The sequence below is a fragment of the Doryrhamphus excisus genome, linkage group LG2 (assembly GCF_037039965.1).
Source record: "Doryrhamphus excisus strain RoL-2023G ecotype Guam linkage group LG2, RoL_Dexc_Guam_v1.1, whole genome shotgun sequence".
NCBI classification, from domain to species: Eukaryota; Metazoa; Chordata; class Actinopteri; order Syngnathiformes; family Syngnathidae; genus Doryrhamphus; species Doryrhamphus excisus.
Genome location: NC_136358.1, coordinates 27577995 through 27599652, shown reverse-complemented (window position 1 = coordinate 27599652; position 21658 = coordinate 27577995). Strand labels below are relative to the sequence as shown.

Sequence of the window (21658 nt, the reverse complement as noted above, 5' to 3'; positions counted from 1 at the left end):
TGCATGTGTGTGTGTGTGTGTGTGTGTGTGTGTGTGTGACATTTGCTTAAATGGAGTCCAGTTCCGATGACGGATGATTACGGACGGCCCTTCTTACAGGACGTCCCTTACATTTCAGCAACCATGTTATTTTATCTTCTCAAGGGGCAACACCATAGAAATGAAACTTGGAAATAATTTAGAGTAGCCATTGTACAGCTAGTTTAGCAGTAGAGATTTACGAAATGATCTAAACAACTACAACCCCACAGTGAACATGTCCAAAGGGTGATCTCCATTGTTATCTAGTAGGACGTGACATTTGCAAGAGATTGTCCAAGGAATCCCTTTGCACTTTTCCATGATGACATCACAGCTGGTGGATATTCGACAGCTTGCAGTCATCCACCTTCCTTCTGCCCCGCAGCTGCTCGATTGGGTTCAGGGTTGGGCTTATCGAGTTGGAAAACTACCACGAGTCCCAGTTTCCCAAGTGAGGGAATCATGCTGTTCTTCAGAATAATTCATCTTACCGTCAATGAACCGCAGCTCCACCGTTCCGGCATCACTCATACCATGTGTGCCATAATGGCTGTCTGTCGAGTCATCTTGAGTGTATACTATGTTCTAGATTCTTGTTTTCTTTTCAGATCAGTATCGAATTTTAAATATATTTTTTTAAATAAATAAAATAAAACAGGGGCGGCACGGCGGTTAGCGCACAGACCTCACAGCTAGGAGGACCAGGGTTCAATTCCCACCCTCGGCCATCTCTGTGTGGAGTTTGCATGTTCTCCCCGTGCATGCGTGGGTTTTCTCCGGGTACTCCGGTTTCCTCCCACATTCCAAAAACATGCTAGGTTAATTAGCCACTCCAAATTGTCCATAGGTATGAATGTGAGTGTGAATGGTTGTTTGTCTATATGTGCCCTGTGATTGGCTGGCGACCAGTCCAGGGTGTACCCCGCCTCTTGCCCGAAGACAGCTGGGATAGGCTCCAGCACCCCCGCGACCCTCGTGAGGAAAAAGCGGTAGAAAATGAATGAATGAATGAATAAAATAAAACATGCAATACAAGTTCAGGAATAAATTACAAGTACTTGAAAATACTATACTATGTGTCTATTTTGGATATCTTGTATATATCTTGTTAAATTGTCTTTTTTACTCTACTTTTATATACTTTTTTTTAACTTGACTACTGCACTGAGAATCTCGTTGTACATCTTGTATAATGACAATAAAGGCCATTCCATTCCAAAATAGGGAACTCCGGTTTCCTCCCACATTCCAAAAACATGCTAGGTTAATTGGCCACTCCAAATTGTCCATAGGTATGAATGTGAGTGTGAATGGTTGTTTGTCTTTATGTGCCCTGTGATAGGCTGCTCCTTTCGCACCAAGACAGCTGGGATAGGTAGAAAATGAATGAATGAATAAAATCAGGGAGTTACTTTTCAATCACCCTGTATACTGCACACTGACTACTCTAAAGTATATCCAAATTTCATTTGTATTGTATTGTAAGATATAGTATAGAGTCTGTTTATAGGATTCGATGGACAATATAAAAGTGTACAAACATTTGTTAGACAGCAGCTGTCTTTATTTTATACTTCATACTTGATGTTGTTTTGGTGCTTACAACACAAACGTTGGCACTTGAGTCCCTATGAAGGCCACAGGAATGAATAAGCATCAAAAAGCTATACAAAACAATTCAGGACACTACGATTCATACACCGTAAATACATCCTTTTTCGGTAGCTCAGCTATGTATTTCCATATAAAGAGCAAACAGCAAGTACAAATGTTTTGCAATGATGTCGCTATAAACATATTTGTTTTGCTCATAGGTAAAAGGCAAAAAAGGGGGGGGAAAGCACTGTGATAGACTCATTAGCATCACTGGTGTCCATGCAAAGAGTAACGGGGTAATTTAGTTTACCAATAAAGTGCAAACATAGACTAGCGATGTCAGGATACATGTTGTGATTGATTTTGGCTCCAAGCCGATTCCCCGGCTAAGCAATAGACATAACATTAGCTAATCTTCCTTGCTGCTTTCTCTTGCACGGCACGCAACTGCAAACTGGGAGGCAGTCTGAGCCTTCGTGTATTTGCATTAGCAACAGTTGGGGCTGGGGAGCATTTTCATCATCTCAAAACTACACACAACACTCAAAATGCTACTTTTTTCACAGCTTCCAGTCACAGTACTTAGACAAAGATGGTGATCGCTAATGAAAAATAAAGGCAAAGGCCGTAAGGGTTTTTAGGTATTAGGCAGGCGCTCCTGACACACCTCCAGGGGCCTCTTGAAGGCTCCCCTCCCGAACACCTCCACGTTGCTCGCAAGCCACGAGATCACATTACCGGGCAGGTACGACGTACAGTTGGCCATGGACTGGATCTCCGCTGGCTTCAGGACACGGTCCCAAATGTTGACTTGACTCAGTTCGCCCACAAACGCCTGTCCGGCATCAAAACGGCCGCCGACAACATCCTGGAGACGACAGCTTCATTATTATGAGATTATGAGGCAGGATGGGACACTAATGAGTCAACTACCTTTTTAGCTAGATACACACACTATTGTTCTATTATGTATGGAAATAATTAGGTCATTATAAAGTATTGATATGCTGTATACATATAATCATCTTGTCCATTCATGCACCCAAATGTCATATTATTTCATCAAAACACTGCTAACGTGATTACAACATGTAATCTCCATTTTTAATACAATTATGACTTATTATATATGGGAGTTCTCCCCGCAAAAGATCTCCCCGCAGAATCTTATACCTGCTCCTGTCCCAGGATGATCACCCCCCCTGGTTTGATGGGGTGCCATGCTGCCAGATTGTCTCCCGTGCCTTGTTTTTCCCCATCCTGGTAAGCCTCCCATTGACCATCCCTTGTGGTCCAGCAGATGCAGATGTGGTGCCAGCGTCCGTCCCGTACCTCCAAGGGCAGCTGGGCAACCTACACAGCCATCCATAAAAGTCCATTAGATTAGATTAGATTAGATTAAACGTAACGTCTAGTAATGCGCTATGACAGGCAACACCGACGACTACCTTATCATTGATCAGCAGCTCGATTGGGTTATTGCCCCATTCGATTAGCACGATTTCATTGGCTTGTCCGGGAACGCCATAGGAAAATGGTGTCCCGATGCCTGGAGTGGCACCGGATTTGATCCACATGCAGAGAGTGAACGCGTACATCTCAGGGAGGCTCTTGGTGATGCGGCCATACAAGTAGTTTGTACGCTGGGGGAGGGAGAGTTTGAACTGCTCGGGGGACCTGAAGTCTTCACCTCCTGTACAGGTCGGAACGGGAAGGGGGGGATTGTTAAATGGGATACATGGAATTAGAATGGCACACAGGAACACGGAATTGTCAGAAGTATTAGGACAGTATTGGCTGTTCCGCTTGCTGTGTTGATGTTTACAATCAACTCATTATTGATATTAATGCTGGCGCCTTACCGCCATTACAACATTGGTTCTATTGCTGTAGTCCACATCTCAGCTCTGTGTTATTAAGTAACAAAGCAACTTTTTTGGTTAAGTTTACAACAACAGTATGGGCTTAACCTTCATTCATAATGTTCTGGTTCATAATATTTGCAATATTCATGGAGGCTGCAGTGATCAAGCCCATGACAATCTTCTCCTCTGTAAATCCATACTATATTCTACCTCGGTCATTACCTTTCTCCAGCTCGCTGATCCTCTCCACCAACGCGTTGAGCGTGCTTTCGGTCTTCAACCGGTACGCCGCCGTGGCGTTGGACAACATGCTCTTCTCCTCCTCCAAGTTGCTGACTTTCTTCAGGAGCTGTTTCTCCAGCTCGACCAGGCGACGCTGCAGCAAGTCACGTAACTCGCTGGGGAAAGGGGCGCCGGATATGTTGGCCCGCATCTGCTGTTGCTGAAAATTGGATGAGCAGGAAGTGGACACAGGTGATCATGGACAGTGACCAGTGGGGGAGCTGCACAGTGCTTTTCACATCTCAGCAGGGTTCTGCATGCATGTCTGACTGGCTTGCGGATGCTACAATTTAGAGAGGATGCCGTGCACGGTGCAGCTTGTGGTTTTTCCACCGTCATATTTATTCAGTATTAAACTAAACAATGTTGAAATATTGGTATTAAAATGCTTTAAGGAAAAGTGGAGGCTTTTATTGCACATTGTTGAACAGTTTATTGACAGTTATAAATTGGAAGTTGCCACAATCCTTGAAGCACAAAAAATGACTTGCAATTTTAAAATAATTTTAATAATATTTTTTTATAATTTTTATAATAAATTAATTTTAATAATAAATTAATTTAATAAAAAATATTTTATTAAATTAAAAATAATTTAATCAAATAATTTTAATAATTAATAATTTAAAAAATAAATTAATTTAATAAAAATAATTTTATTAAATTAAAAATAAATTAATAAAATAATTTTAATAATTAATCATTTAAATAATAAATTAATTTACTAATTAAAATAATTTTGCTACCTCTAATTGCATTATCTTGCAAAATTCCATACAATAAAAATCAATCTGCTCTTTTTAATTTCACTTTATTTATATTTTTATATTATATTTATTATAATGTATTATATATTATATTTATTTATGACAATATACTGTATACTCACTGGAAAGGGGCTGTATCAACACTGCAAGGTAATTATGTTACTGTTAAATAAAAAATATTGATATAATAAATATAAATATATTAAAGTATTAGTGTGTTTTGTCACAGTATGGTGGCAATATAATCTTTCAAATGAATCTGGACACATGCAGTGTTAGATACTCCAACTGATTCTAAAATGTCTCAGTGAGAATGACTCCTTACCTCCAGGTTCTCCAGACGATCCTTAAGACCTTGCATCGTTTTTCCCAGATTCTCAATAGTGTCATTGGGATCTCTTGGGACGTCCCCCATGGTGTTTTGCTTCTCTTTACCCCAAGAAGCCCCCTTTTCGTACTTTCTATCATCGGTCGTGGAGGCGCACAGAGAAAGTTTAGTGGTCAGCTCGTTGATGGTGCCTAATTGTTTGGAAATGGTTTCTTTCTGCTGCAAAATGGTCTCCCGTAGCTGCATGACCGTGTTACGGAGCTCCTCTTCCTGGCCCCCGGTGCTGGCTTCGGGTAATAAGGTCACCGGGCAGCTGGTGGCGTCGCCAATGAGCGGCACCGCTCGGCAAATGTACCGCTTACCGTCGTCCGCTTGGCCGCTCACTTGGTGCCGGCAGGCCACCACGAAGAAACACAAAAAGCAGTAAAAAGACGAAAACATGTCCTCAAAGTTCACCGGCAAGTGGAGAGAAAAGTACAAAGGTGAGGATTTACTTTGGTATCATTCGCATGAACCCGCTTTACCAAAACGGTAGCGTTTCTACATTTTGAAATAAAACTTTAAAATAGCCAAATCGTGTCTTTGTAAGCTCGCTTAATATGACCTGTTAGAGGGTGCTATTCCTGGAGCAAACAGAGTGAGATGTGGTGCTGATCGGACAGTTCCTCTTAAGGGAAAAGAGGATTACCAAAAAAAGGTGTCCACACAACGCCCACGATTGGCTGTAGTAGGCTGACGTCAGAGGCCAGCTGGGTGACACGTTTATTGATCTGTTTGGGCAGTTCATTAAAGCAGTGGTCAGGGACCCTGCATTGGAGGAACAAAAAACAATGTCAAAACAAATGGTATAATCCATCTGTGACAGGTTGGCAATGTTTATTTATAGAGCTATTTATTAGTGTGTTCCTAAATTTCTAATATCTGTTGATTTATTTTTTTGTTGTTGTTTTGTTTGTAATATTTTCTTGTTATTTATTTGTTTATCTATCATATTTTGTTGGGGTTAATTAGTAGTTAATTCGTGGGTTTGTTTCATTGGATAACACCCTGGGCACCTGCAATATATTTAGGTAGGCAGTGCTCACAGGACCAGCATGCACCGGGGTGGGCATTATGGTTTTTGTACCGGCGCAAAAGAGGAAACAGGACAAGGCCCTTGTTCCTTTTTGGGTTTTTTTGCTTGCTTGGTAATAAAAGGAAATATGAAGAAACGGAACAAGATTTGGACAATGACTCTTTTGCCTGCGTAAAACAAAACCTGTGGTGCAGCAGTGGCCTTTTGAATATAGTTTAAGTTACGTTTATTTTTTGAAGGACAAATAGCCACTACAAGGCGCAAGGGAATTCAAATGGCTTTAGAGGGGTAAAATAAAAAATAATTCCATTGAACATAAAACCAAAAATGAATTAAAATTGAACATTGCCAAAGTTGAGGATTGTCTCCCATCTTCTTGGGATCCGTTCCTGATTTTGGAAGTCTAAAAATGAAACACAGCCTCACCGTGTTAATGTGAACTTTGGCCATTTTTGTTTGAGTTTATCTGAAGAAAATTGTTTTGCATTGTGACGCAGTTAGAAAGTAAAACTGCCTGCAAGACACATTGTAGCTGTGTATTAACTGGCCTAAAGGAACCAAGTACAGATTGAAAACCATGGGTTCCGGGATTGACCCTTGGGAAACCCCTTTTGTGCCTTTTGAGTACTTCCTATCTCCCAGATAGGATGTGAACCCATGTAACGAGGTACCACATATTTCCACCCAGTTTTCTCATCTCTGTAATAAGGTCACATGATCAACTGTGTCAAAGGCAGCACTGAGGTCCAGCAGAATTAAAACTGAAACTTTACGTGCATCTGTACCCGGAGAAAACCCACGCATGCACGGGGAGAACATGCAAACTGCACACAGAGATGGCCGAGGGTGGAATTGAACCCTGTGAGGTCTGCATGCTAACCACTCGACCGCCGTGCTGCCGTTTTTTTTTTTTAATTAAGGTTGTCAAATGGGTTTTATAGTGTGGATAAAAAGACAAAGACAAAAATGTGGGGAAAATTGAGTTTATAATTAATTTAAACTGAAAATAATGCACATTTATGTGATGAGTGTTTTTCATAAAACCACAGAATGTGTGGTCCTGTTTAGGTGTTAGTTTGCCTGAAGCCCAGTTATTATTTTATTATGCAGACCATGAAAGGAAATGGGCTTTAGATGCATGAAAAGGTTTTGAGTGTATTGTCGAGGATTCAGTCTGCAGGGAAGTGTACTTCTCTCTATGTGTGATCCGACTGCACTAGGAGGTCGTCAGCACTGTACTGAGAGTCTAATGGACACATGAGTGGTCTTTTACAGACAGCCAGCCACTGTTTTATCTTCTCAGTCTTTAGAAAAAAAAAAACAGGTCGCCTAATGAAACAAACAACCTTGCAATGAATGTGTGGCGTGTCTCTTTTAGCAGGTCATCATTACCTAGGGTACAGAGTGTGAAAGAAAACAAGAATGACAAATTATCTCCTACATTATGTGACATTCTGTGAAAGGAATATTCGGTTCTGTAGCCTCTTGCCAGTGGGTTAACTCAGGAGGAGCTGGCAGAGACAAATGCTCAGTGAAGCCCACCCATAGAACGAGGAGAAGAGTAAGGAGACAATAGATGAGAAGATAAATCAAGACTTAGTAATTTTCAGTGCAATTAGAAGGTAATTTGCTTCTGTTTTCCTATTTGGTCAAGAAAATACCCTGGGATTAATCAGCGGAATTAAACCAAAGATATTAGAGCATAAGCAACAACATTGACTCCCTGGAGGCTAAAAGACAACAACAAGAAATTGGATTCTTTGAATCATATTAGAGTTCAAATTAAATTTGCGTTTTTGCTGAAAACCAATATGCTGATATGTCCAACTCTCAATTACCGTTACAGATATCAGCTGATGAATGGAACACAGTGAAATATGGAATGGAGCTGAAAGTCCGCCATTATAGAAAGCAATAGAGTACCATGTAATCACTAGCGCTGATGGTTGAATGTACTTGTATGGATATTTAATTGGAAGTATTTACACAATGCAACATTTATTTCAGTGATGGCATTTTTTATACATTTGATTGACTATAATGTGAATTATCATCATCATTGACTAGCCATTAATGCAGCTAATCACCCAGAGAAACAAATTAGCTTAAAGCTATATTGTTTGGGAGTACCACACAATATATACTTAGGTCTTGTCCAATATTCTGTTTGTTGAATCCACAACATTTTTTTATCAGACACACCTGTCTTTTCTGGGGAACTTTTGGACCGACTATTTGAGAAATTAATGGCTGAGCAGTGTGCCGAGGGCATGTTTACAATGCATTTTTTCTGGATTCTGCTCTCTATCATGGCGGCCAAAATCGCCCAGGTCACAATACGGAAGTGGTTGAGGAGTCGTTGCTCTTAATTTATACTCTCTTTGGTTTCTACCGCCTGTCTGAGAATACCAACCCGGAGAGACCCTATTGTATGCTGCCACCCTGTGGTACAACCAAAAACAACATGCTCACAGCTTATGCTGGAAAACCATCAGTCACCATTCTGCCAACCATGCAGCAACTGAAATCATGTAGGTGTACCTTTGCTGATTTTTGGAACGATGTACACGGAAAAAGGCACTATTTGTTTAATTTTAGTTTTAATAAATTGTTATTATATAAACGCATTATTATTTTTCCATGAAAAACAAAAACTGTATTTTCCATATATAGAGTATATAAGGATAATTACTGTGATAATTTGATATTTACTTAAATTAGAACTTGAAATGCCTTTAAAGAAGCCTCTTTAAATGTCTCCTTCCAAATAACAAAATAACAGCGTTCTCGCGCAGTTACCCGCAAAATTACTTCCTCAACAACAAGACCATCGAAAACGATGGTCATATAACAACCGCCTTTAGGCACATAGCCTTCCGCCGGCACTATAAAACCTTTTGTTATAGAACATCACACACTCTTTTTGAATAACTAACTACACATGCAAAATTTATTTAAGGCAACTCACATATAAATCCCTTACTTAACTGGAAATGTGTTGTAATTACAGAACAAAATATGTTAAGCTGAGGATATGCGCAGTGTTTTCCTTCACATCCATGCTGGGCCGGATCTCAGTGCTACAGCGCGGCGGATGCTACCTACTGGTTTCTTTATGTCGGACTTGGTAAGAGCGTTTGTTTTGCAATGTGATATAGATTTTGTGCAAAAATTTTGTTTCACACAGGCATTTGTAATCATGGAGGTTTGGGTAACACGCGGACTTGTCTTATGTTTCACCGTGATTTCTCTTTGAACACAGCATCACATTTTCTTACGCCAGTCCCTTTCTTTGACAAGCTAACTTTCGAGCTAATGGTAGCGAATGTTTATTTTTAAGTTGATCTGTAAACTTTGCCTCTTATATCGGAAAAGCAGGCGCATAATCGTGCAAATGCATGAGTAACAAGATGCTTTCGAATGCGGTGTGTCGGTGCTTAATTTAGAAATTCTGCTGTAATTTGGGAAGAATTGTGCTAGTCGGTGCTTGTATTGACGTCATCATTATGCGCCGCGCGCTTGAGGCATGTTGAGTTCTCTACTTTGGCTTCACCCACTACATACTATAAATGTATTATAACACAGTTTATGAGCGTGGTAAAATGTACTTTTACTTACTTTATCCTAAAGTTTCATTTCTTGTACGCAGTGGAACGCTACATGAGTTCAAGCTGAGATCTGTGCAGACTAGTCTGCCACCTTTCTCTTCTTCGCTGAGTCTGATCCAGCTGCCACGATGGCCTTTGTGCCAGCACCCAGCCCCACTGTAGTGGACCAGACCACACTGATGAAGAAGTACCTGCAGTTTGTGGCAGCTCTCACCGATGCAAACACACGTACGTTCAGATAAGATTTTACCATTTCTTATAAGACACTTATGTTTTTTGCACGGACGATATGATGAGGGCGATATGCTTTAGTCCAGTCAAAGGTACATGTTTGTGAGAGTGTGTGCGTGTGTGTGCTTGTGTGTGTGTTTCCTGTACCTTTTGATCAAGCTGGCAATGAAAGTAGAAACTGATAAGATCTGAGTTGTCCCTGCTAAGCATCCATAGAAGGCAGTGAAAATGAAACTGCATTTAACAAAATGGACGAATGATGCCTGCGTTTCCCTTAATTTGCAGCTGATGAGACCAAACTGAAGATGATGCAGGAGGTCAGCGAGAACTTTGAGGTGAGTTTGACATATTTTCATCAGTGGTTGATTGGCTTTAAATGAATTTCATGTTACACTTTCAGAACGTGACATCTTCGCCTCAATATTCCACCTTCTTGGAACACATCATCCCTCGCTTCCTCACCTTTCTTCAGGACGGAGAGGTGCAGTTCCTTCAAGAAAAACCAACGCAGGTGTGCAAAGCTCCGAAATACGGCAAACCTCTTCCTGCAGATGAAAATAAATGTTTGCTGTTTTAATATGATCTGAAATGACATCCATTGTTGCAGCAATTGAGGAAGCTTGTGCTGGAAATCATCCACCGCATCCCCACAAATGAGCACCTTCGACCGCACACCAAGCACATCCTGTCCGTGATGTTCCGCTTCCTGGAGGTACAAGTCCTGGTAGATCCTTAAAAAGCTTAGATTTGTTGTGATTGCTTATTAGTAGCTCATCGTCTTCTAAAGCTTAGTAAATGAAGACAATGTTGTAATTATTAGCGGTGAGGGTTTCACACTGACTTTTTTTTTTCTCTCCCCTCCAGATTGAAAGTGAGGAAAATGTACTAATATGCCTCCGCATTATCATTGAGCTGCACAAGCAATTCCGTCCCCCAATCTCACAAGAGGTAAGTCTCTGGATGCCTGATTGCTTATTATTGATCCCATCATTCTATGAAATTTGCATCTAAATAATTGTCTTATTAATTGGCACTGACGTAAATTCCTGGATCTTTTTAAAAAGCGGTTGACCAAATGTCTATTATTTCTGTAATTTTTGTTCATGTTGTACCCTTGTTTTTTAATGTAATTACATTTAATTATGTATCCAATGCTATCTTTTTAGATTCATCACTTTCTGGACTTTGTGAAGCAGATTTACAAAGATCTCCCGAAAGTTGTTGTAAGCTTCTGCTCGCTTTTCAATCCATTTTTCAGTCCATTTCTCTTCTTATGTTATTAACTGTGTGTTTCTGCGCTTACTAGGCCAGGTACTTTGAGAACCCCCAGGTGATAGCCGAGAACACAGTTCCCTCTCCAGAAATGGTGGGGATGATCACCTCTGTGTTGGTAAAGACGGCACCGGAAAGGGAAGACAGTGAAACCCGAACGGTAAGTTACACTCTATAGTGTCTACCGCTTGTAACCACCAGATGGCGACAGTGCTCCACATTAGACCGCCATGATAGTCATCGGCAGTTTTTGTCTTTTGATAGACATTTTTTTTAAGTTTTAATTTTATTAGCAAGGAGGAAAATTACATTAACTGTTACACCATGCATGCTCAGCCTGTATTAATTCTTTTAATATTATATAATGTTTGAAATTGCAGAACCTACCTTTTTTTCCTTGAAGCAGTGGCCTACAGGCTAATTTGCTCATGTGGATTGAAACGTAGAAAAGCGTACATCTAATGCGCCTGCATCATCAGACGCAGTAATCTTGTTCTTCACTTTGCTTCTGCCTCCAGCACACCATCATCCCACGAGGTTCTTTGTCTCTCAAAGTGCTGGCAGAGCTGCCACTCATTGTGGTGCTGATGTATCAGGTGAGAGAAATGTACTCTCATCTTCCCACACAGCAGGAAAAGTGTCACTATTAAATAAGATATGATTTATGAGGTTGAATTATTCACAGGGCTTCGCTTTTTTTTGCATTTTATGTGACAGCCTCATTCCAAAATGGAATAAATTCAAATTTGTTCCCTTAAAAAGGTGCGTAAAGAATGATGTTAACGCTATGAATACTTATTTATGCGTCTTTTTAGTGTCGTCATTATGGGGTGTTGTGGAGAATTTGGAGGGAAATATATGATTTAATTCCATTTGGAATGAAGCTGTCACATCACAAAATGTGGTAAAAAGTGAGGTGCTGTGAATACTTTTTAAATAAACTGTAAAACTGCAACTTTTTGAAGGTATTTATTCGACAAACTTGATTGTCTTATTTGCATTTTATGGGTAATTGGAGTCAGAAGAGGTGTGACTTGTTTAAATATAATCATATCCTCCCCAAAAGCACATGACCGTATATTGGATCCGAGAACGAAAACACCTTATCTGTAATTATGTGGGTGTGTAGCAATGAAGTGGTTCTTTGTTTTTCCGTCTCTACAGCTCTACAAGCTGAATATTCACAATGTGGTGTCAGAGTTTGTGCCCCTCATCATGAGCACTATCATGCTGCAGGTGTCTCCACAGGCCAGGTAACATCCGTTTGCTCAAACAGAAATTTTCCAGCCCCACTAACTAAATTAATTTTCATTTTTACGGCCTTTCCGAATGAGATTGGACATGCTTTTAATAGAATAGCCCCCTTCCGCACACACACACACACAGACTTCATCGCAGTGCTTTGCTTTTTCTGATGGTGTTGCTCAATATGGTCACGTTCCATTTAGGGAAGTTAAAATAGGAGAAATTGCCTTAGCGGGAGGTGAAATTTGCGAGTAGGAAGATGGTTGTATTAGCTTTTCAGGACGGGGGGGAAATGGAGCAGAGTTAATTAAGGAAAAACAAACCTCAGGATTCTCTGGCAGGTGTGGAGGAACTTTCTTTGTGAGTCACACCAACAGCTGCCACACAAATAAACAAACCATGCATGTAGAATTGAATCCCCATATGTAGACCCACATTTCACCCTTCATTAATTGTCACCTACTGCAGGCGTTGTGTCGATGAGGCTAAATGACTCGTGTGCCCCCTTTTTTTTTCTTGTTTCTTTTGCAGGCAACACAAGCTTTATAATAAGGAGCTGTATGCAGACTTTATTGCTGCACAGATCAAGACGCTCTCATTTTTGGCTTACATCATCCGAATCTACCAGGTACACCTGTTTGATGAGTTTTCATTTTCACCCAAAATTAGCTAACATTAAACCACATGGTCGAAAACAAACAACAATTCATTGATTAATCATTAGTTAATTCATTACTCAATAATCGATTAATTGTTTTCTTGAATTTCAATATGTAAACATCCTGAATGAAAGCAGACCTATTCACACGCTTGTTTGTACACTTATTTAAGTAATCTAAGTAATTCAAATAATCGTTAATTGCAACCCTAATGGTGACCGGTGGTTGTCATCCTTCACTGAGCGTTGCTTTTAGTCCTACGCTGCTCCTTTGTGTGTCCCCTTCAGGACCTGGTAGGAAAGTACTCCCAGCAGATGGTGAAGGGCATGCTGCAGCTGCTCACCAACTGCCCCTCGGAGACGGCTCACCTCCGCAAGGAGCTGCTCATCGCGGCCAAGCACATTCTCACAACTGAACTACGCAGCCGTATGTTTGCGCACACACACACACACACACATACTGTATACACAATATGCAAATTATGCATTTTATGTAGCATGATACCTGGACGATGCTTGGATTCAATGCTAATTGGAGACAAAGGTATTCCTTCTGATTTAAAGCTGCCTGCAAAAAAAGTTTTTTCCACATGTATTCAATGTGTTTCAGTGCATTATTGAGCAACATTCCAAACCAACTCGAGTGCCTATTTGTTTTCAAAATGTCACAATGTACAGTATCTTCTTGTGTTGCAGAGTTTATACCCTGCATGGATAAACTTTTTGATGAGTCCATCCTCATTGGCTCTGGCTACACTGCTCGGGAGACTCTTCGGTAAGTTGATTGTGCCAAATTCTAAGTAGTGCATCTTTGCAGGAAATGATGTTGTAATAAAAAAACTACAATTTCGCGGGCCTCGCTCCAGGGTGACGTTCCGTGTTTCCATGTCCAGGGGAGGTGCTGTACCTCCTCTTGTGATTATTCAAAAGATTATCCTATATTTTACTATCACTGTTGACTTCTTAATCTTTTTCCACAGTCTTGGCAATTGTGTGACTCATTCTGGGCTTGTGTGTGCGTGTCACAAGTGCCACTGGCATCTCGATTGGTGGTGATTGCTCAGACAGGTGGCTGTTTGCATGTTAATTAGGCACCTCTCAGGGAGGCTGACCGTATCCGAGATCTCTCTGACAACTTGTCATGTTCATCCACATCTCCAGAGGGCAGATTTCCCTGCAGGTCGATTTCCAAACCTCTTTGACCCGCCACCCTCCCACCACTTCACTGATAAAACTGTCATTTCAAATTAGCGCTGCATAGGAAACAAAGCTGTGGAGTCCTAGTGGGTCTGTCAGTGTCAGTCATTGACCTAGCACCTTGCTCTTCTACCTACCTAACTGATACATTGCAATTAGAAAACATTGATCAACATTATCTTAAATTGGAGATCATAACTTTGTTGTTTGTTGAACTTCCCGTCCTTTGAGTGACTTTTTTTTTGTATGTGTGAGTGACAGGAAGAAAAGCTCTTACTTGGTAGGGGAAAAATCAGCTTTTAATTTGTGTATATAGATGAACCCAGAATATAACACAAATAGTATTTTTCAGACTTTTCTTGGGAAATAATACTGCCTCGTATTTGGTTGAATATAATGTGATAACACTTATCCTCCTCTCTTCGTCAGACCCTTGGCCTACAGCACACTCGCAGACCTGGTCCACCATGTTCGTCAGAATCTACCCCTGACGGATTTATCCTTAGCTGTGCAGCTGTTTGCCAAGAACATCGATGATGAGTCTCTTCCCAGCAACATTCAGACAATGTCCTGCAAGCTGTTGCTCAACCTCGTGGATTGCATTCGCTCAAAGTCTGAGCAGGAGAATGGCAATGGGCGGGACATTCTCATGAGGATGCTGGAGGTAGAAAATGTTTTAGCTAGAGTTGCTTTTCGCACAGTGATGCAGACACATTGAGCTCTTTTCTGCTGTTTTCTATCCATCAGGTGTTTGTGCTAAAATTCCACACCATAGCGCGCTACCAGCTTGTCTCCATCTTCAAAAAGTGTAAACCCCAGTCAGAGATAGGCGTGGTGGAGCCAGGGGGTTTACCAGGGGTGCCAGCCACACCCACTCCCTCGACCACCCCGGCCATTCCACCCCCTGCCCCTCCCACCCCTGTTCCTAGTACACCTCAACCTCCTTCAACACCCTTCGACCGGCCAGGTGACAAAGAAGACAAGCAGACGTTTCAGGTGTCAGACTGCCGCAGCTTAGTCAAGACTCTGGTGTGTGGGGTGAAGACCATCACGTGGGGCATCACGTCTTGCAAAGCCCCTGGAGGTGAGCGTACAGACGCATGCTGGACATCCATGAATAGAGAATAATCATTCTTTTCTTTAACAGAGGCTCAGTTTATTCCTAACAAGCAGCTGCAGCCAAAAGAGACGCAGATCTACATAAAGTTGGTCAAGTATGCCATGCAGGCCTTGGACATTTATCAGGTACTACGAGAGAACTTTGAAAAGTTGACTTTGTTTTAATTACAATATTGAGCCGAAGAGAAGGTGTTTATTTTCTGTAAAATCTACGTCATGAAAAAACACGTACCGCTGTGATCCTTGACAAGTGATGACATCTCTTGTCGCCAGGTGCAGGTTGCCAATAACCAGCAGACCTACATAAGAGTTGCCAACTGCCAGACTGTACGCATGAAGGAGGAGAAGGAGGTTCTGGAGCACTTTGCCGGGGTCTTCACAATGATGAATCCCCTTACGTTCAAGGAGATTTTTCAAACTACTGTTCCATACATGGTGGAGAGGATCTCCAAGAACTATGCATTACAGGTACATCATGCACCTAAAACCAATATATATATATATATATATATATATATATATATATATATATATATATATACATCTGATGAAAATGTTAAAACCAGTTCAAAAATGGGAAGAATTTACTTTTTGCTCTGTTGGATCCTAAGGAGGTTCTAAACAGAGCTTCGAAATTGCAGGTTTATTAATAGCGCAGAATTCATACACACAGTAATTCATAGTGCTTAACAGAAAAGAAGGGTAAAATCTGAGGTTGGGTGCAGGAAGACAATCGAGCGTTAGATCCAAAAAATTAATCAGCCCTGAGCTAGAGGAGCCAATTGGCTGTTTTGTAAAGACATGGGACCATGAAGGCTGTTAATGGCGCAGAGTGCAGTTTAATAAAGTCAGGGTTTCAAGAACAAAAAACTTCAAAGGTCTCCTTCAATGCCACAAAATCACCCGTTTGGAATTAGCATGAGAGCACCAAATTTAAAGGTGGAAGAAAGTTTTATTCTCTGATAAGAAATGGAACCATGACGGACCTGTTGGCTTCCAATGTTACTAGCATGACAAGGAGATCCCAACTGAGATGTTTTCCCACATGGAACGATAGGGGGGGGGGGCACCATGATTTGGGGTGCTTTTGCCTTCATATTCAACAGTATAAAATGTAAATTATTGCAATTTTGCAACTGGTCTTAAACTTTTGATCACAAGTGTGTGTGTGTGTGTGTGTGTGTGTGTGTGTATTATTTAACCTTTTATGAATGACTTGTATTTGTCTCGTTTTTAATTTCTCAGATTGTAGCCAACTCATTCTTGGCCAACTTGTCAACATCAGCACTATTTGCCACCATCTTAGTGGAGTATCTTCTCGAAAGACTTCCTGAGATGGGCTCCAATGTGGAACTCTCCAATCTCTACCTCAAGCTCTTCAAACTAGTGTTTGGATCGGTATCGCTTTTTGCTGCTGAGAACGAACAGATGCTCAAGGTGAGTTTCCATGCTAGGCCAGACGCATCTATTGTTTATTTTGGGGCTAATACCGCTGTTTGCGTCTTTAGCCACACCTCCACAAGATAGTGAACAGTTCAATGGAACTGGCTCAGTCTGCCAAGGAACCCTACAACTACTTCCTGTTCTTGCGGGCTCTTTTCCGCTCCATCGGCGGGGGCAGCCATGACCTGCTCTATCAAGAGTTCCTGCCTCTTCTACCTAACCTTCTTCAAGGTACAATAGATATTTCCTTCACTTGTAGGTGTCTCTTCTACCAGATGGACATTTGACTGCTGACTCACTGCATGTCCATGCCATTAGGTTTGAACATGCTGCAGAGTGGCCTCCACAAACAGCACATGAAGGACCTGTTTGTGGAGTTGTGTTTGACTGTGCCGGTGCGTCTCAGCTCCTTGCTTCCATACTTGCCCATGCTGATGGATCCTCTGGTGTCGGCCCTCAACGGCTCTCAGACTCTGGTCAGCCAAGGCCTTCGCACCCTGGAGCTGTGTGTGGACAACCTGCAGCCGGACTTTTTGTACGACCACATCCAGCCTGTTAGGGCTGAGCTAATGCAGGTAGGGAGTTGAACCATTTAGTCCATATGCATGTTGATTTTTCTTTCATTGCCTGTTAATACTGCATACAGTATCTGCCTGTCAGTATTTAATGGTAACATCTGAAGAAAGCAAACAAATGTTCACTTTTTTGTATGATAATAAAAGCATAGACTGCCATCTTCTTCGGTTTTTCTCTACCTCTACTCAAATCTTTGTTCTCCTGTGCTTCAGGCTTTGTGGCGTACCCTCCGTAACCCGGCTGAGACCATCTCCCATGTAGCGTACCGAGTCTTAGGAAAGTTCGGCGGCAGCAACAGGAAGATGCTGAAAGAGTCTCAGAGGCTGCATTATGTGGTGACTGAGGTGCAAGGGCCCAGCATCAAGGCCGAGTTTACGGACTGCAAAGCATCAATACAGCTACCAATGGAGAAGGTACGAGCACATCGACATTACCTCACTGTAATGTTTCTTACTCTCGTGTGTAGCTCTGTGTGTGCTACCGGTAATTAAAGCCACCTCTTGCTTCTCCCCTTCATCCCTAGTCAGTAATCATCAATCTAGTGTGGTCCACGATGACAGGATTATTTTCTCTCAGTAATGGCTGCTTCTCTCACTGGTGATCATTAGAGGCTCAGGCTACATACACTCACCTGCTGCAAATTCCGCTCGCAGAGGTTGAGGACACCACCAGGTTTAAATTGCACATCACAGAGTTTCAGTTGCAATTAAGTTAGAGAGAGAGAGATCAAATGACATTGATGTGAGCTCATTTAAATTGTTTTAAGGTAAGGCGATATAATGCAGATCTCTCCAAGGTGTACTTTGTTTCCTTTTAAATGCTTGACTGAATTTTCACTCACCTTTTTAATTTTATCACTTTTTTTGACTACAGGACTTTGTCCCAGTTTTGGCATAAAAATGTAGCAGACTGATAGGCCTACAATTCTGTTCTGTCCTGTCCTCATTTACGCCTGATAGTCTTTCTCCTTGTTTAGAATGGCATTAATTGGCTCGTTTTTTTGGCTATTGGGCCAGCTATTATTGCTCTATAACTATTGCTCTCAAATTGATATTCATTTCCCATATTGATGTGTTGGGAGATATTACCATTTTGCAACTTGAGACTTCCTATTGAGATCAAGTGCTGTTGTGTACATGTTTTATTGATCCTTAGTGTGTTCTGCATCCTATTCTAGGCCATAGAGACGGCCCTGGATTGCCTGAAGAGTGCCACCACAGAACCTTACTACAGACGACAGGCATGGGAGGTCATTAAATGTTTCCTGGTGGCCATGACCAGTCTAGACGATAACAAACACGCTTTGTACCAGCTTCTCTCCCATCCCAAGTGAGTAACCGTCATCGCTGTAAAAGACAGTACATAACATGCACCTGCTTTCTAGATAATAAGTAACAAGCGTATGAGTTGCTGCTTTAAACCTCACTTACTTTTCAAGCGTAATCACTTGCTGAAATGGCCCTCCTTTAGTCACTGTCTCATCAATTCTGTTGCTAATTACATCCAAGAGGCCCCCAACTGTCAGGCTTCACTTTGAGCCAGAAAACATGCTATGAACCGACAGACAAGAAGTGGGTGGTGGTGTTCCTGTGGGGGGTGGGTTATCATTGATCCCGGGCAGAGGCTAATTGACTTTGCTCCTTTTGTTTACACGACACCCTGGCCCCTTTCACTCTTCTTTCATCACACACACAAGCAAGTGTGCCTGTCTGCACGGTTCTATAGGGGTAATGAAGTGTGTCAGTTATGATCGGGGGGGGCTGCTCCCGCTGCCTCCTCTGTCAGACGTCGTGATTTGTGGCGTCACTCTGTCTTTACTTCTCCCTTCATTTATGCTTTCATCACGCTCTTCCTCCATGGTTTGATCACTTTAAATATAGCTGCTCATGGAAGGCCTGTGAGCGACAGAAGGTCAATTGCTGTGACATGCTGACATCCATGCCACACTCCACTATGACGTTCACCGTCCATGCTGTCCTCACACTCGCCTCTCCCCCTCTCCCAAAGAGCAGCCTTTTAAATGGCAATAATTAGATGAAGCCATCCGTCTTCTCCGGTCGTGTGGCAATATAAAACACGGGCTCAAGCATGGAGAACACAGCTGCTCAATAACACAGTGGCCCAGTTGCCTTCAGTCGTTGTAAATAATAAATACCAACAGGGGACACCAGCAGAGGTGCAGAAGAGCAAACATAAAGTACAAAGCGTGCATCAAAAGCCCTCTTTAGAAGATGCCGTTTGCTTATGCAGTGGAACCTTGGTTAGTGTAGTTCTTTACCAATTAACACACAAAATCAAGCTAAAGAAAGTTACGAGTGCCAGCATTTTGATAAAGAGAAGAAAAATGAAATGAAAATGATGAAAAGAAAAACAAGAAGGTTTTGTCCGTCTGGATCTCGCTTCCTCCTAGCCGTCTTTGTGGACAATCAATTCTTCAATCAAGGTAAAAGTGGCCTTTAATGTTCATTTATTCCCTAAATTTGGCATTTATATGCAGTCCCAATTGTTTTATCTATGTAAAACTATAATTGTGAAACTATAAAGAAGTCTTTTATGTTAATATTTTGGAGTGTCTGGAAGTTGTTAATTGGACTTATTTCTTATGGGAAACATAATTAGAGTATTTGGTTAGAGTCCAACCTTCTGGAACAGATTAATGATGCTAACCAAGGTTCTGCTGAATTATTATTACTGTTATATTTCAACAAAAACAAGCTGCTGTAATTGCAGTGTACTCACGGAGCAACAGAGGTATCCCAAAATCATCATTCAGTTGTGAAAGGCTTAATAATATTACATATTCCACCCCTGAGCAAGTGTCTAGAGGTACAAGATGTGAATGAAGAACATTGTTTACCGTTGCTGTTCCTTAATTTCATAGCCGCTAATTCATTGTGTTTTCATTCCCTCCAGTTTCGCAGAGAAGTGGATCCCCAATGTTATCATCTCTCATCGCTACAAGGCACAGGACACGCCTGCCCGCAGGACTTTTGAACAGGCGCTGACCGGAGCCTTCATGTCGGCTGTAATAAAAGACCTGAGGCCCAGCGCTCTACCTTTCGTAGCCAGCTTGATTCGCCACTACACCATGGTCGCCGTGGCTCAGCAGTGTGGTAAAGCTTTGTTATTTATTTATTTTATTTTATTTACACTCATCCGCGACCCTACTAAGGATAAGCAGTAGAGAATGGATAGAACTGCTTACGTTCATCAGTAACTTATCATTCCAGTCAACTAACAACTAAAGTAGTTCCAGTTTTCAACAACTGACCCAAACATCAATTTACAAATGTTATTTATTTATTTCTATCTATTTATCCATTTATTATGATTGAGGGAAAAATCGACTCTCACTCCTTTTGGACATGTGGACCTGCACATTGATTCCATTGTAACTTGTATGCATGTTCAAATACTTACGTTTATTCATGAAATTCATATGAAGATTTCAAATGTATTTTGGGATTCCTCTAGGTCCGTTCGTGCTACCTTGCTACCAGCTTGGTAGCCAGCCCAGCACAGCCATGTTCCACAGTGAAGAGAATGGGTCAAAGGGCATGGATCCACTCGTTCTGATTGACGCCATCGCCATATGCATGGCTTACGAGGAGAAGGAACTCTGTAAGATCGGAGAAGTGTCCTTGGCTGTCATTTTTGATGTGGCCAGCATCATCCTCGGCTCCAAGGAGCGGGTAAGTGTGTGTCTGATTTGTATCGGACCAGGAAACCTTTTGCGTTAAAGTTCCAATCATCCTTGCCTTTTCCACCACCGACAGGCATGTCAGCTGCCCTTGTTCTCCTACATCGTGGAGCGTCTGTGCGCCTGTTGTTATGAGCAGGCTTGGTATGCCAAGCTTGGTGGCGTGGTGTCCATCAAATTCCTAATGGAGAGATGGCCTCTCATCTGGGTCCTACAAAACCAGCTCACCTTTCTCAAGGCCTTGCTGTTTGTCATGATGGACCTCACAGGAGAGGTTAGCAGAATAATTAATTAATGATGATTAAGTATGCAGTGCATCACCTGGCAGTAAGTTCTGAATGTCCTTTAGGTATCAAATGGAGCCGTAGCTATGGCCAAAACCACCCTGGAGCAGTTGCTGGTGCGCTGCGCCACCCCACTGAAGGATGAAGAAAAAAGTGAAGAACTTCAGGCTGCCCAAGACAAATCTTTCCACATGGTAACACATGACCTCGTTCGAGAGGTGACCTCGCCCAATTCCACTGTCCGAAAGCAGGCCATGCACTCCCTGCAAGTGCTTGCACAGGTGACCGGCAAGAGCGTCACCGTCATAATGGAGCCTCATAAGGAGGTAAAAAAGAGAAATGACAAACCACGACTTGTAATTTACATGAGTTGATTGCTCTTTGTTGGTGT

At 41.8% G+C, this 21658-nt stretch overlaps 2 protein-coding genes across 3 annotated transcripts in view; one reads left to right on the top strand and one right to left on the bottom strand.

Annotated features, from left to right (window-relative positions):
* Positions 1–1563: 1563 nt before the first annotated feature.
* Positions 1564–5514, bottom strand: nptx2b (neuronal pentraxin IIb). The gene is made up of 5 exons (XM_058061725.2): positions 4857–5514; positions 3705–3924; positions 3066–3310; positions 2791–2970; positions 1564–2485 (listed from the first exon to the last, which is right to left on the bottom strand). Exons 1-5 carry the CDS (start codon positions 5298–5300, stop codon positions 2255–2257), a joined length of 1320 nt encoding a protein of 439 aa, XP_057917708.2. The 5' UTR covers positions 5301–5514; the 3' UTR covers positions 1564–2254.
* Positions 5515–8366: 2852 nt separating this feature from the next.
* trrap (transformation/transcription domain-associated protein) overlaps positions 8367–21658 on the top strand; it is a 55642-nt gene continuing 42350 nt past the window's right edge. For both annotated transcript variants that reach the window (XM_058062240.2, XM_058062239.2), the window contains exons 1-27: positions 8367–8465; positions 8945–9061; positions 9584–9770; positions 10059–10108; positions 10174–10284; positions 10381–10485; positions 10638–10721; positions 10940–10996; positions 11080–11205; positions 11564–11641; positions 12210–12298; positions 12822–12918; positions 13237–13375; positions 13645–13723; positions 14575–14809; positions 14893–15229; positions 15293–15390; positions 15538–15732; positions 16510–16701; positions 16773–16938; positions 17026–17282; positions 17496–17696; positions 18461–18612; positions 20197–20396; positions 20758–20975; positions 21060–21257; positions 21333–21593. In XM_058062240.2, the coding sequence (XP_057918223.2) occupies positions 9671–9770; positions 10059–10108; positions 10174–10284; positions 10381–10485; positions 10638–10721; positions 10940–10996; positions 11080–11205; positions 11564–11641; positions 12210–12298; positions 12822–12918; positions 13237–13375; positions 13645–13723; positions 14575–14809; positions 14893–15229; positions 15293–15390; positions 15538–15732; positions 16510–16701; positions 16773–16938; positions 17026–17282; positions 17496–17696; positions 18461–18612; positions 20197–20396; positions 20758–20975; positions 21060–21257; positions 21333–21593 (3825 nt within the window). In that variant the 5' untranslated portion in view covers positions 8367–8465; positions 8945–9061; positions 9584–9670. The remainder of the gene's footprint in view (positions 8466–8944; positions 9062–9583; positions 9771–10058; positions 10109–10173; positions 10285–10380; positions 10486–10637; positions 10722–10939; positions 10997–11079; positions 11206–11563; positions 11642–12209; positions 12299–12821; positions 12919–13236; positions 13376–13644; positions 13724–14574; positions 14810–14892; positions 15230–15292; positions 15391–15537; positions 15733–16509; positions 16702–16772; positions 16939–17025; positions 17283–17495; positions 17697–18460; positions 18613–20196; positions 20397–20757; positions 20976–21059; positions 21258–21332; positions 21594–21658) is intronic.

Excerpts from the sequence above, each read along its gene's own strand:
- nptx2b (XM_058061725.2), bottom strand. The coding sequence starts at position 5,300 with ATGTTTTCGTCTTTTTACTGCTTTTTGTGTTTCTTCGTGGTGGCCTGC. Across the intron at positions 3,311-3,704 it reads GATCAGCGAGCTGGAGAAAG|GAGGTGAAGACTTCAGGTCC; the intron begins GTAATGACCGAG and ends CGACCTGTACAG. Across the intron at positions 2,486-2,790 it reads TCATCCTGGGACAGGAGCAG|GATGTTGTCGGCGGCCGTTT; the intron begins GTATAAGATTCT and ends TGTCGTCTCCAG.